At 27.0% G+C, this 14,026-nt stretch overlaps 1 protein-coding gene and 1 long non-coding RNA gene across 2 annotated transcripts in view; both read right to left on the reverse strand.

Annotated features, from left to right (window-relative positions):
• LOC129737638 (serine/threonine-protein kinase Smg1) overlaps nt 1–7,614 on the reverse strand; it is a 69,713-nt gene extending 62,099 nt beyond the window's left edge. The window contains 1 exon segment of the mRNA XM_055728799.1: nt 7,537–7,614. Within this exon segment, the coding sequence (XP_055584774.1) occupies nt 7,537–7,614 (78 nt within the window).
• A 1,307-nt stretch (nt 7,615–8,921) lies between these two features.
• LOC129747638 (uncharacterized) lies at nt 8,922–10,993 on the reverse strand. Its single transcript, XR_008737550.1, has 3 exons — nt 10,076–10,993; nt 9,730–10,012; nt 8,922–9,601 (listed from the first exon to the last, which is right to left on the reverse strand). It is a non-coding gene; the product is annotated as an uncharacterized LOC129747638 (long non-coding RNA).
• Nucleotides 10,994–14,026: the final 3,033 nt, after the last annotated feature.

Consider the following 14,026-nt stretch of genomic DNA (forward strand, 5'->3'; position numbering starts at 1 on the left):
AAAATTACAAAAATTACAAAAATTACAAAAAATACAAAAATTACAAAAATTACAAAAATTACAAAAATTACAAAAATTACAAAAATAACTAAAATTACAAAAATTAACTAAAATTACAAAAATTACAAAAATTACTAAAATTACAAAAATTACAAAAATTACAAAAATTACAAAAATTACAAAAATTACAAAAATTACAAAAATTACAAAAATGACAAAAATTACAAAAATTACAAAAATTACAAAAATTACAAAAATTACAAAAATTACAAAAATTACAAAAATTACAAAAATTACAAAAATTACAAAAATTACAAAAATTACAAAAACTACAAAAATTACAAAAATTACAAAAATTACAAAAATTACAAAAATTACAAAAATTACAAAAATTACAAAAATTACAAAAATTACAAAAATTACAAAAATTACAAAAATTAGAAAAATTATAAAAATTACGAAAATTACGAAAATTACAAAAATAATATAAATTACTTGAATTACAAAAATTACAAAAATTACAAACATTACAAACATTACAAAAGACAAAAAAGACAAAAAAGACAAAAAAGACAAAAAAGACAAAAAAGACAAAAAAGACAAAAAAGACAAAAAAGACAAAAAAGACAAAAAAGACAAAAAAGACAAAAAAGACAAAAAAGACAAAAAAGACAAAAAAGACAAAAAAGACAAAAAAGACAAAAAAGACAAAAAAGACAAAAAAGACAAAAAAGACAAAAAAGACAAAAAAGACAAAAAAGACAAAAAAGACAAAAAAGACAAAAAAGACAAAAAAGACAAAAAAGACAAAAAAGACAAAAAAGACAAAAAAGACAAAAAAGACAAAAAAGACAAAAAAGACAAAAAAGACAAAAAAGACAAAAAAGACAAAAAAGACAAAAAAGACAAAAAAGACAAAAAAGACAAAAAAGACAAAAAAGACAAAAAAGACAAAAAAGACAAAAAAGACAAAAAAGACAAAAAAGACAAAAAAGACAAAAAAGACAAAAAAGACAAAAAAGACAAAAAAGACAAAAAAGACAAAAAAGACAAAAAAGACAAAAAAGACAAAAAAGACAAAAAAGACAAAAAAGACAAAAAAGACAAAAAAGACAAAAAAGACAAAAAAGACAAAAAAGACAAAAAAGACAAAAAAGACAAAAAAGACAAAAAAGACAAAAAAGACAAAAAAGACAAAAAAGACAAAAAAGACAAAAAAGACAAAAAAGACAAAAAAGACAAAAAAGACAAAAAAGACAAAAAAGACAAAAAAGACAAAAAAGACAAAAAAGACAAAAAAGACAAAAAAGACAAAAAAGACAAAAAAGACAAAAAAGACAAAAAAGACAAAAAAGACAAAAAAGACAAAAAAGACAAAAAAGACAAAAAAGACAAAAAAGACAAAAAAGACAAAAAAGACAAAAAAGACAAAAAAGACAAAAAAGACAAAAAAGACAAAAAAGACAAAAAAGACAAAAAAGACAAAAAAGACAAAAAAGACAAAAAAGACAAAAAAGACAAAAAAGACAAAAAAGACAAAAAAGACAAAAAAGACAAAAAAGACAAAAAAGACAAAAAAGACAAAAAAGACAAAAAAGACAAAAAAGACAAAAAAGACAAAAAAGACAAAAAAGACAAAAAAGACAAAAAAGACAAAAAAGACAAAAAAGACAAAAAAGACAAAAAAGACAAAAAAGACAAAAAAGACAAAAAAGACAAAAAAGACAAAAAAGACAAAAAAGACAAAAAAGACAAAAAAGACAAAAAAGACAAAAAAGACAAAAAAGACAAAAAGACAAAAAAGACAAAAAAGACAAAAAAGACAAAAAAGACAAAAAAGACAAAAAAGACAAAAAAGACAAAAAAGACAAAAAAGACAAAAAAGACAAAAAAGACAAAAAAGACAAAAAAGACAAAAAAGACAAAAAAGACAAAAAAGACAAAAAAGACAAAAAAGACAAAAAAGACAAAAAAGACAAAAAAGACAAAAAAGACAAAAAAGACAAAAAAGACAAAAAAGACAAAAAAGACAAAAAAGACAAAAAAGACAAAAAAGACAAAAAAGACAAAAAAGACAAAAAAGACAAAAAAGACAAAAAAGACAAAAAAGACAAAAAAGACAAAAAAGACAAAAAAGACAAAAAAGACAAAAAAGACAAAAAAGACAAAAAAGACAAAAAAGACAAAAAAGACAAAAAAGACAAAAAAGACAAAAAAGACAAAAAAGACAAAAAAGACAAAAAAGACAAAAAAGACAAAAAAGACAAAAAAGACAAAAAAGACAAAAAAGACAAAAAAGACAAAAAAGACAAAAAAGACAAAAAAGACAAAAAAGACAAAAAAGACAAAAAAGACAAAAAAGACAAAAAAGACAAAAAAGACAAAAAAGACAAAAAAGACAAAAAAGACAAAAAAGACAAAAAAGACAAAAAAGACAAAAAAGACAAAAAAGACAAAAAAGACAAAAAATACTAAAAAGACTAAAAAGACTAAAAAGACTAAAAAGACAAAAAAGACAAAAAAGAAAAAAAAGTCAAAAAAGTCAAAAAAGACAAAAACGACAAAAACGACAAAAACGACAAAAAAGACAAAAAAGACAAAAAAGACAAAAAAGACAAAAAAGACAAAAAAGACAAAAAAGACAAAAAAGACAAAAAAGACAAAAAAGACAAAAAAGACAAAAAAGACAAAAAAGACAAAAAAGACAAAAAAGACAAAAAAGACAAAAAAGACAAAAAAGACAAAAAAGACAAAAAAGACAAAAAAGACAAAAAAGACAAAAAAGACAAAAAAGACAAAAAAGACAAAAAAGACAAAAAAGACAAAAAAGACAAAAAAGACAAAAAAGACAAAAAAGACAAAAAAGACAAAAAAGACAAAAAAGACAAAAAAGACAAAAAAGACAAAAAAGACAAAAAAGACAAAAAAGACAAAAAAGACAAAAAAGACAAAAAAGACAAAAAAGACAAAAAAGACAAAAAAGACAAAAAAGACAAAAAAGACAAAAAAGACAAAAAAGACAAAAAAGACAAAAAGACAAAAAAGACAAAAAAGACAAAAAAGACAAAAAAGACAAAAAAGACAAAAAAGACAAAAAAGACAAAAAAGACAAAAAAGACAAAAAAGACAAAAAAGACAAAAAAGACAAAAAAGACAAAAAAGACAAAAAAGACAAAAAAGACAAAAAAGACAAAAAAGACAAAAAAGACAAAAAAGACAAAAAAGACAAAAAAGACAAAAAAGACAAAAAAGACAAAAAAGACAAAAAAGACAAAAAAGACAAAAAAGACAAAAAAGACAAAAAAGACAAAAAAGACAAAAAAGACAAAAAAGACAAAAAAGACAAAAAGACAAAAAAGACAAAAAAGACAAAAAAGACAAAAAAGACAAAAAAGACAAAAAAGACAAAAAAGACAAAAAAGACAAAAAAGACAAAAAAGACAAAAAAGACAAAAAAGACAAAAAAGACAAAAAAGACAAAAAAGACAAAAAAGACAAAAAAGACAAAAAAGACAAAAAAGACAAAAAAGACAAAAAAGACAAAAAAGACAAAAAAGACAAAAAAGACAAAAAAGACAAAAAAGACAAAAAAGACAAAAAAGACAAAAAAGACAAAAAAGACAAAAAAGACAAAAAAGACAAAAAAGACAAAAAAGACAAAAAAGACAAAAAAGACAAAAAAGACAAAAAAGACAAAAAAGACAAAAAAGACAAAAAAGACAAAAAAGACAAAAAAGACAAAAAAGACAAAAAAGACAAAAAAGACAAAAAAGACAAAAAAGACAAAAAAGACAAAAAAGACAAAAAAGACAAAAAAGACAAAAAAGACAAAAAAGACAAAAAAGACAAAAAAGACAAAAAAGACAAAAAAGACAAAAAAGACAAAAAAGACAAAAAAGACAAAAAAGACAAAAAAGACAAAAAAGACAAAAAAGACAAAAAAGACAAAAAAGACAAAAAAGACAAAAAAGACAAAAAAGACAAAAAAGACAAAAAAGACAAAAAAGACAAAAAAGACAAAAAAGACAAAAAAGACAAAAAAGACAAAAAAGACAAAAAAGACAAAAAAGACAAAAAAGACAAAAAAGACAAAAAAGACAAAAAAGACAAAAAAGACAAAAAAGACAAAAAAGACAAAAAAGACAAAAAAGACAAAAAAGACAAAAAAGACAAAAAAGACAAAAAAGACAAAAAAGACAAAAAAGACAAAAAAGACAAAAAAGACAAAAAAGACAAAAAAGACAAAAAAGACAAAAAAGACAAAAAAGACAAAAAAGACAAAAAAGACAAAAAAGACAAAAAAGACAAAAAAGACAAAAAAGACAAAAAAGACAAAAAAGACAAAAAAGACAAAAAAGACAAAAAAGACAAAAAAGACAAAAAAGACAAAAAAGACAAAAAAGACAAAAAAGACAAAAAAGACAAAAAAGACAAAAAAGACAAAAAAGACAAAAAAGACAAAAAAGACAAAAAAGACAAAAAAGACAAAAAAGACAAAAAAGACAAAAAAGACAAAAAAGACAAAAAAGACAAAAAAGACAAAAAAGACAAAAAAGACAAAAAAGACAAAAAAGACAAAAAAGACAAAAAAGACAAAAAAGACAAAAAAGACAAAAAAGACAAAAAAGACAAAAAAGACAAAAAAGACAAAAAAGACAAAAAAGACAAAAAAGACAAAAAAGACAAAAAAGACAAAAAAGACAAAAAAGACAAAAAAGACAAAAAAGACAAAAAAGACAAAAAAGACAAAAAAGACAAAAAAGACAAAAAAGACAAAAAAGACAAAAAAGACAAAAAAGACAAAAAAGACAAAAAAGACAAAAAAGACAAAAAAGACAAAAAAGACAAAAAAGACAAAAAAGACAAAAAAGACAAAAAAGACAAAAAAGACAAAAAAGACAAAAAAGACAAAAAAGACAAAAAAGACAAAAAAGACAAAAAAGACAAAAAAGACAAAAAAGACAAAAAAGACAAAAAAGACAAAAAAGACAAAAAAGACAAAAAAGACAAAAAAGACAAAAAAGACAAAAAAGACAAAAAAGACAAAAAAGACAAAAAAGACAAAAAAGACAAAAAAGACAAAAAAGACAAAAAAGACAAAAAAGACAAAAAAGACAAAAAAGACAAAAAAGACAAAAAAGACAAAAAAGACAAAAAAGACAAAAAAGACAAAAAAGACAAAAAAGACAAAAAAGACAAAAAAGACAAAAAAGACAAAAAAGACAAAAAAGACAAAAAAGACAAAAAAGACAAAAAAGACAAAAAAGACAAAAAAGACAAAAAAGACAAAAAAGACAAAAAAGACAAAAAAGACAAAAAAGACAAAAAAGACAAAAAAAAGACAAAAAAGACAAAAAAAAAAGACAAAAAAAAAGACAAAAAAGACAAAAAAAAGACAAAAAAGACAAAAAAAAGACAAAAAAGACAAAAAAGACAAAAAAAAGACAAAAAAGACAAAAAAAAGACAAAAAAGACAAATAAGACAAAAAAGACAAAAAAAAGACAAAAAAGCCAAAAAAAAGACAAAAAAGACAAAAAAAGACAAAAAAGACAAAAAAAAGACAAAAAAGACAAAAAAAAGACAAAAAAGACAAAAAAAAGACAAAAAAGACAAAAAAAAAGACAAAAAAGACAAAAAAAAGACAAAAAAGACAAAAAAAAGACAAAAAAGACAAAAAAAAGACAAAAAAGACAAAAAAAAGACAAAAAAGACAAAAAAAAAAGACAAAAAAGACAAAAAAAGACAAAAAAGACAAAAAAGATAAAAAAGACAAAAAAGACAAAAAAGACAAAAAAGACAAAAAAGACAAAAAAACAAAAAAGACAAAAAAGACAAAAAAGACAAAAAAGACAAAAAAGACAAAAAAGACAAAAAAGACAAAAAAGACAAAAAAGACAAAAAAGACAAAAAAGACAAAAAAGACAAAAAAGACAAAAAAGACAAAAAAGACAAAAAAGACAAAAAAGACAAAAAAGACAAAAAAGACAAAAAAGACAAAAAAGACAAAAAAGACAAAAAAGACAAAAAAGACAAAAAAGACAAAAAAGACAAAAAAGACAAAAAAGACAAAAAAGACAAAAAAGACAAAAAAGACAAAAAAGACAAAAAAGACAAAAGACAAAAAAGACAAAAAAGACAAAAAAGACAAAAAAGACAAAAAAGACAAAAAAGACAAAAAAGACAAAAAAAAGACAAAAAAGACAAAAAAGACAAAAAAAAGACAAAAAAGACAAAAAAAAAAAAGACAAAAAAAGACAAAAAAGACAAAAAAAAGACAAAAAAGACAAAAAAAAGACAAAAAAGACAAAAAAGACAAAAAAGACAAAAAAAAGACAAAAAAGACAAAAAAAAGACAAAAAAGACAAAAAAAAGACAAAAAAGACAAAAAAAAAGACAAAAAAGACAAAAAAAGACAAAAAAGACAAAAAAGACAAAAAAAAGACAAAAAAAAGACAAAAAAGACAAAAAAGACAAAAAAGACAAAAAAGACAAAAAAGACAAAAAAAAAGACAAAAAAGACAAAAAAAAGACAAAAAAGACAAAAAAAAGACAAAAAAGACAAAAAAAAGACAAAAAAGACAAAAAAAAGACAAAAAAGACAAAAAAAAGACAAAAAAGACAAAAAAAAAGACAAAAAAGACAAAAAAAAAGACAAAAAAGACAAAAAAAAGACAAAAAAGACAAAAAAGACAAAAAAGACAAAAAAGACAAAAAAGACAAAAAAGACAAAAAAGACAAAAAAGACAAAAAAGACAAAAAAGACAAAAAAGACAAAAAAGACAAAAAAGACAAAAAAGACAAAAAAGACAAAAAAGACAAAAAAGACAAAAAAGACAAAAAAGACAAAAAAGACAAAAAAGACAAAAAAGACAAAAAAGACAAAAAAGACAAAAAAGACAAAAAAGACAAAAAAGACAAAAAAGACAAAAAAGACAAAAAAGACAAAAAAGACAAAAAAGACAAAAAAGACAAAAAAGACAAAAAAGACAAAAAAGACAAAAAAGACGAAAAAGACAAAAATGACAAAAAAGACAAAAAAGACAAAAAAGACAAAAAAGACAAAAAAGACAAAAAAGACAAAAAAGACAAAAAAGACAAAAAAGACAAAAAAGACAAAAAAGACAAAAAAGACAAAAAAGACAAAAAAGACAAAAAAGACAAAAAAGACAAAAAAGACAAAAAAGACAAAAAAGACAAAAAAGACAAAAAAGACAAAAAAGACAAAAAAGACAAAAAAGACAAAAAAGACAAAAAAGACAAAAAAGACAAAAAAGACAAAAAAGACAAAAAAGACAAAAAAGACAAAAAAGACAAAAAAGACAAAAAAGACAAAAAAGACAAAAAAGACAAAAAAGACAAAAAAGACAAAAAAGACAAAAAAGACAAAAAAGACAAAAAAGACAAAAAAGACAAAAAAGACAAAAAAGACAAAAAAGACAAAAAAGACAAAAAAGACAAAAAAGACAAAAAAGACAAAAAAGACAAAAAAGACAAAAAAGTAAAAAAAAACTTGTATAATGCAATGATCAAATTACGTTTCGATTATCTGAGCTGAGATCCTGCTCGATGGGTCCCTGTAGGTCTGCATCATCGTTCGCAAATGGCTTAGCCATATCGGTAGAGATCGTCACTGGTAAGCTAATACGCGTCAAAACTTTTTCCTCTTATCTTATTCTCAGTTCACCCTGCCTGATCGTCTGTCTGATATGTTTTGTTGACCTTTGCTGTATCTTTTTCTTTTTTTTGTCGATCTGCCTCGATCCTTCTATACAGTGAATCGCGTTCTAGTTTTTTTTTTCATCTTACTTTTTTATCTTCTTTTGTGGCAAAAAGATAGATAAAGAGAGCTGGCGGAGGTTAGGGAGAGTACACAAAATCCAAACCTGAGCCGAAGATCCATGGGAAGAGGCAATAGTAGAAAAAATTACTACGAAGCGCGTAAAATCGTTAAAAAGTCAAGCAACAAAAGAATAGCTGTTGCCTGCCAATAGCCAGAAGAACAAAACACATTCCCACTTGACTGCCCAGCAGGATCTCGATGAAATCCCGAGACCTGAGACCCGGTGTTGGTGGTGTTGCTTCTCGGTAAGAGGGATGGCCGGGCCTTTTGTTCCCCGGAGTACAGAGACAGAGAGTGGAAAACATGCCACTTGTCCTCCGGTCGAATGTTGCATTTTTGAACGAGTATCTTCGAACATTTGAAATCGTTTTTTTTCTATAATCAAACAGTTTTTGATTTTTTCGCTTTTCAAGATTTTATTTATTAGATTCTAAGTTTTAAAAACCAGATTCAGATATTTCCAATGCAGAATCCCGTGTCGGATTGGAGATTAATATTTAAATTTGTGTGAGCAAAGTAAGCGTTGATTCATTAACTTCAGTATCATTCAGTATCAATTCTAATCCGTACTCTGTTCAGGTTGTGCCCTTTTTTTACTTCAATCAAGCCGTGCAAGTGTCGTCACAGTAACAGGATCAACAAGCAAAAATTCAACATTCAACTGAAAAACGTGTTTCAATTCAAGTAAGAAATTGGTTCAGATGGGTTTTGAAAAATGGAATTAGATGAGTTGTTCAGAACATTTTCGGAATCAAAACTAAGGTGAAGGAAACGGCCAAACCATGCCTCAAAACGGAACAACAGTTGACCACGTTGTCGTTACTGCTGCTCGAAGTTCCCAGAAAAATTAGCTGTTATGATCAGGGTGAGGAAACACATGGCCAGTATCTCCAGCCTCCCACACGAAGCTGGGAGCAGTTCTGATTTAGAATCCTTATATGATTCTTAATTTTGATTCCAAAGTTTACATTCTGATAAGCAAAAACGGATTTCTAATTCCGAATTTGGATTCAAGATGATTTTTATCGGTTTCCAGTCTTTTTAATTCAGATTTCGAATACTGAGATGTGATTCCTACACTGATCGAAATCGGGCTATAAGCTTTATCGGGTTTTTTAGTGATTTTGCACTAAAAGAAAATCCAATACTTTTTACGTATGTTCACACAAAATGAAATGTATAGATTTTTGTTCCGATTACCTTTATTAGAAATTTCAATGAATGTAATAGTTTGTGAATTTGATTTCAATTACAGCTCAATGCAGTAAATTAAACCTTTTCGTTTTCTTTTTCATTCAAATAATAAATAGTGATTTCAGTTTCAATTGTTTTTATTTACAATTTATTTAGCTTTGATAGTCGTCTGACTATTTAACTTGAAAACAGTCGCCGTTCCTCGTTGATATGCTGGAATCTGCTACTAACCCAGTAAAATTGCCACTTGGTGCACACTATCATTAATCCGGCAGACAATACAACGCCAATATACGTGCCGCCGCGGATGGGTGCAGAGTGCAGATATGTTACCTTAAACAAAAATGAGAAAAATATTTCTACTTTACAAAAATGTATGGTTTGAGATTTTTGAAGATGAATATTGTTTATTCTTACCTGAAGCTCCACGAGAATCTTGCGAATACAATTTAAAGCTCTAACATTGTTGATGTGGTATTATCAATTGAATTTTTATGGTTTGGGTGAAACGAGTTTGAAGCTCTCTAGGAAAGTCGGATCTTCTCCATTCAATAGATAGATTTTTCCTGTGGAGAAAACAAAAAGAATTATTTGTAATTGTAATTGTTTCTTTATTCAGTGACGATAACCTTTTTGTAAAATTACATTGTATAATTATTTTGAAAATTAGAAAAAAATAACATTTTTTGCTTACGTTACGCGGTTTTAAATCCAATAATCATGGATTTTTGCAACATTTGAGTATCACCATATGTTTCTTGTTATAGGTGAGGTATTTTTGCCGATATTTAAAATGACAAATAACATCCATTCTAGATGACTTTTTGAGTTTGCCATTTTCGTGTAAGGATATTTTATCTGATTTGAAAAGGTCGAGCCATTCCTTCGTCCGAATTCTGCCGGTCGTTTTAATTACTGCAATTTATCACCCTCAGTGTTTATGTTCCAAAACAGTAGCCACCAGCAAAATATTGCACCTGAAATAACAAAATAGTTACAAAATATTTAAGCCTCTTTTTAGTATACCAATTTAAATATACCTCTAAGATATGATCCTTCCAAAACAATTTACAGACTGTTTGGTAAATCTGGTCTGAATACTGGCGAATACTACAGGAACTGGAACCGGTCAAGCGATTCTGAAAATTTCGTTTTAGTTTTTTTTTTCATTGGCACATCCGTGGAGAAACTATTTTTCCGGTTCATTCACTAAACGGAACCCCAGAAAAAACGTATGCACGAATGTTTCTATTGGACACTATACAGTTCCATTTCTTCCAAAGTATCATTTCATCCTGCCTAGGCACTTTCTGCAATTGAACTAATCGGTTTTGGCCATATCGAAGAAATGACCGCACGGCCGGTGCAATGGGCTGGCTCATACTTCGGCTGCCGGAAGAGCAGAATTTTGAGGAACTTGGAAATCGGAACCCAAAAAGGTATTTTTCTGCTGCTGATGCCCTTCCGGCCGATTCCCTGCTGCTTCAATGGTGGAATGCTTCTGCTGACTGTTTACCGGATTCTTTCTACGGATCTGTGAGCGAGAATGAAGAAAACCGAATTTAAATTTCTCGCCATACAAACAGGTGTTTACCTACCTTTACCGCTAGCGTTGACATCATCCTTCGCAGCTTCCACTTCGACATCCAGTGAACTCGTCCATACATTTTTTTTCCTCGAACAGCAGCTGAGCGAGTAAAAAAACGTTTACCGACAACCAAATCAAAATTTCACAGCCCGACTCGAAAATTTCTTCAGAGAAAAACACACCTATAATATAAAAACTATACCAAATCATATTTAAGAAATTTATTAGATTTTCAGATATATTTCATTTGGTGTAGTATCGCAGAACAAACGTATAAAATTTATAGGAATTTGAAATAGTTGTTACTAGGTAAATAATAGCTAAGAAATCATTGTACAATCTATCGAATTTTATCATTCTGTTTATTGGATTTTCCAATACTTTGTATCAATCTTTTTTAGAATGAAAGCTACTAAATCAATTCAATAAATTTTATAGCCCGATTTGGTTCAGTGTAGTTCTGATTCTGAAACCCGATAAGAAATTCTGATTCTGAATTATACAAATTGGAATCCGAGTTTGGGATTCTGAATTATGAAATTTGAATTTTGAATTCAGCATTTAGAATTTTGATTCTGATTCTCAACTCTGATTCTGAATTCTGATTGTGAATTCTGATTCTGAATTCTGATTCTGAATTCTGATTCTGAATTCTGATTCTGAATTCTGATTCTGAATTCTGATTCTGAATTCTGATTCTGAATTCCGATTCTGAATTCTGATTCTGAATTCTGATTCTGAATTCTGATTCTGAATTCTGATTCTGAATTCTGATTCTGAATTCTGATTCTGAATTCTGATTCTGAATTCTGATTCTGAATTCTGATTCTGAATTCTGATTCTGAATTCTGATTCTGAATTCTGATTCTGAATTCTGATTCTGAATTCTGATTCTGAATTCTGATTCTGAATTCTGATTCTGAATTCTGATTCTGAATTCTGATTCTGAATTCTGATTCTGAATTCTGATTCTGAATTCTGATTCTGAATTCTGATTCTGAATTCTGATTCTGAATTCTGATTCTGAATTCTGATTCTGAATTCTGATTCTGAATTCTGATTCTGAATTCTGATTCTGAATTCTGATTCTGAATTCTGATTCTGAATTCTGATTGTGAATTCTGATTCTGAATTCTGATTCTGAATTCTGATTCTGAATTCTGATTCTGAATTCTGATTCTGAATTCTGATTCTGAATTCTGATTCTGAATTCTGATTCTGAATTCTGATTCTGAATTCTGATTCTGAATTCTGATTCTGAATTCTGATTCTGAATTCTGATTCTGAATTCTGATTCTGAATTCTGATTCTGAATTCTGATTCTGAATTCTGATTCTGAATTCTGATTCTGAATTCTGATTCTGAATTCTGATTCTGAATTCTGATTCTGAATTCTGATTCTGAATTCTGATTCTGAATTCTGATTCTGAATTCTGATTCTGAATTCTGATTCTGAATTCTGATTCTGAATTCTGATTCTGAATTCTGATTCTGAATTCTGATTCTGAATTCTGATTCTGAATTCTGATTCTGAATTCTGATTCTGAATTCTGACTCTGAATTCTGATTCTGAATTCTGATTCTGAATTCTGATTCTTAATTCTGATTCTGAATTCTGATTCTGAATTCTGATTCTGAATTCTGATTCTGAATTCTGATTCTGAATTCTGATTCTGAATTCTGATTCTGAATTCTGATTCTGAATTCTGATTCTGAATTCTGATTCTGAATTCTGATTCTGAATTCTGATTCTGAATTCTGATTCTGAATTCTGATTCTGAATTCTGATTCTGAATTCTGATTCTGAATTCTGATTCTGAATTCTGATTCTGAATTCTGATTCTGAATTCTGATTCTGAATTCTGATTCTGAATTCTGATTCTGAATTCTGATTCTGAATTCTGATTCTGAATTCTGATTCTGAATTCTGATTCTGAATTCTGACTCTGAATTCTGATTCTGAATTCTGATTCTGAATTCTGATTCTGAATTCTGATTCTGAATTCTGATTCTGAATTCTGATTCTGAATTCTGATTCTGAATTCTGATTCTGAATTCTGATTCTGAATTCTGATTCTGAATTCTGATTCTGAATTCTGATTCTGAATTCTGATTCTGAATTCTGATTCTGAATTCTGATTCTGAATTCTGATTCTGAATTCTGATTCTGAATTCTGATTCTGAATTCTGATTCTGAATTCTGATTCTGAATTCTGATTCTGAATTCTGATTCTGAATTCTGATTCTGAATTCTGATTCTGAATTCTGATTCTGAATTCTGATTCTGAATTCTGATTCTGAATTCTGATTATGAATTCTGATTCTGAATTCTGATTCTGAATTCTGATTCTGAAATCTGATTCTGAATTCTGATTCTGAATTCTGAATTCTGATTCTGAATTCTGATTCTGAATTCTGATTCTGAATTCTGAACTCTGATTCTGAATTCTGATTCTGAATTCTGATTCTGAATTCTGATTCTGATTCTGAATTCTGATTCTGATTCTGAATTCTGATTCTGAATTCTGATTCTGAATTCTGATTCTGAATTCTGATCCTGAGTTCTGATTCTGAATTCTGATTCTGAATTCTGATTCTGAATTCTGATTCTGAATTCTGATTCTGAATTCTGATTCTGAATTCTGATTCTGAATTCTGATTCTGAATTCTGATTCTGAATTCTGATTCTGAATTCTGATTCTGAATTCTGATTCTGAATTCTGATTCTGAATTCTGATTCTGAATTCTGATTCTGAATTCTGATTCTGAATTCTGATTCTGAATTCTGATTCTGAATTCTGATTCTGAATTCTGATTCTGAATTCAGATTCTGAATTCTGATTCTGAATTCTGATTCTGAATTCTGATTCTGAATTCTGATTCTGAATTCTGATTCTGAATTCTGATTCTGAATTCTGATTCTGAATTCTGATTCTGAATTCTGATTCTGAATTTTGATTCTGAATTCTGATTCTGAATTCTGATTCTGAATTCTGAATTCTGATTCTGAATTCTGATTCTGAATTCTGATTCTGAATTCTGATTCTGAATTCTGATTCTGAATTCTGATTCTGAATTCTGATTCTAAATTCTGATTCTGAATTCTGATTCTGAATTCTGAATTCTGAATTCTGATTCTGAATTCTGATTCTGAATTCTGATTCTGAATTCTGATTCTGAATTCTGATTCTGAATTCTGATTCTGAATTCTGATTCTAAATTCTGATTCTAAATTCTGATTCTGAATGCTGATTCTGAATTCTGATTCTGAATTCTGATTCTGAATTCTGATTCTGAATTCTGATTCTGAATTCTGATTCTGAATTCTGATTCTGAATTCTGATTCTGAATTCTGATTCTGAATTCTGATTCTGAATTCTGATTCTGAATTCTGATTCTGAGT

Source organism: Uranotaenia lowii, chromosome 1 (assembly GCF_029784155.1).
Source record: "Uranotaenia lowii strain MFRU-FL chromosome 1, ASM2978415v1, whole genome shotgun sequence".
NCBI classification, from domain to species: domain Eukaryota; kingdom Metazoa; phylum Arthropoda; class Insecta; order Diptera; family Culicidae; genus Uranotaenia; species Uranotaenia lowii.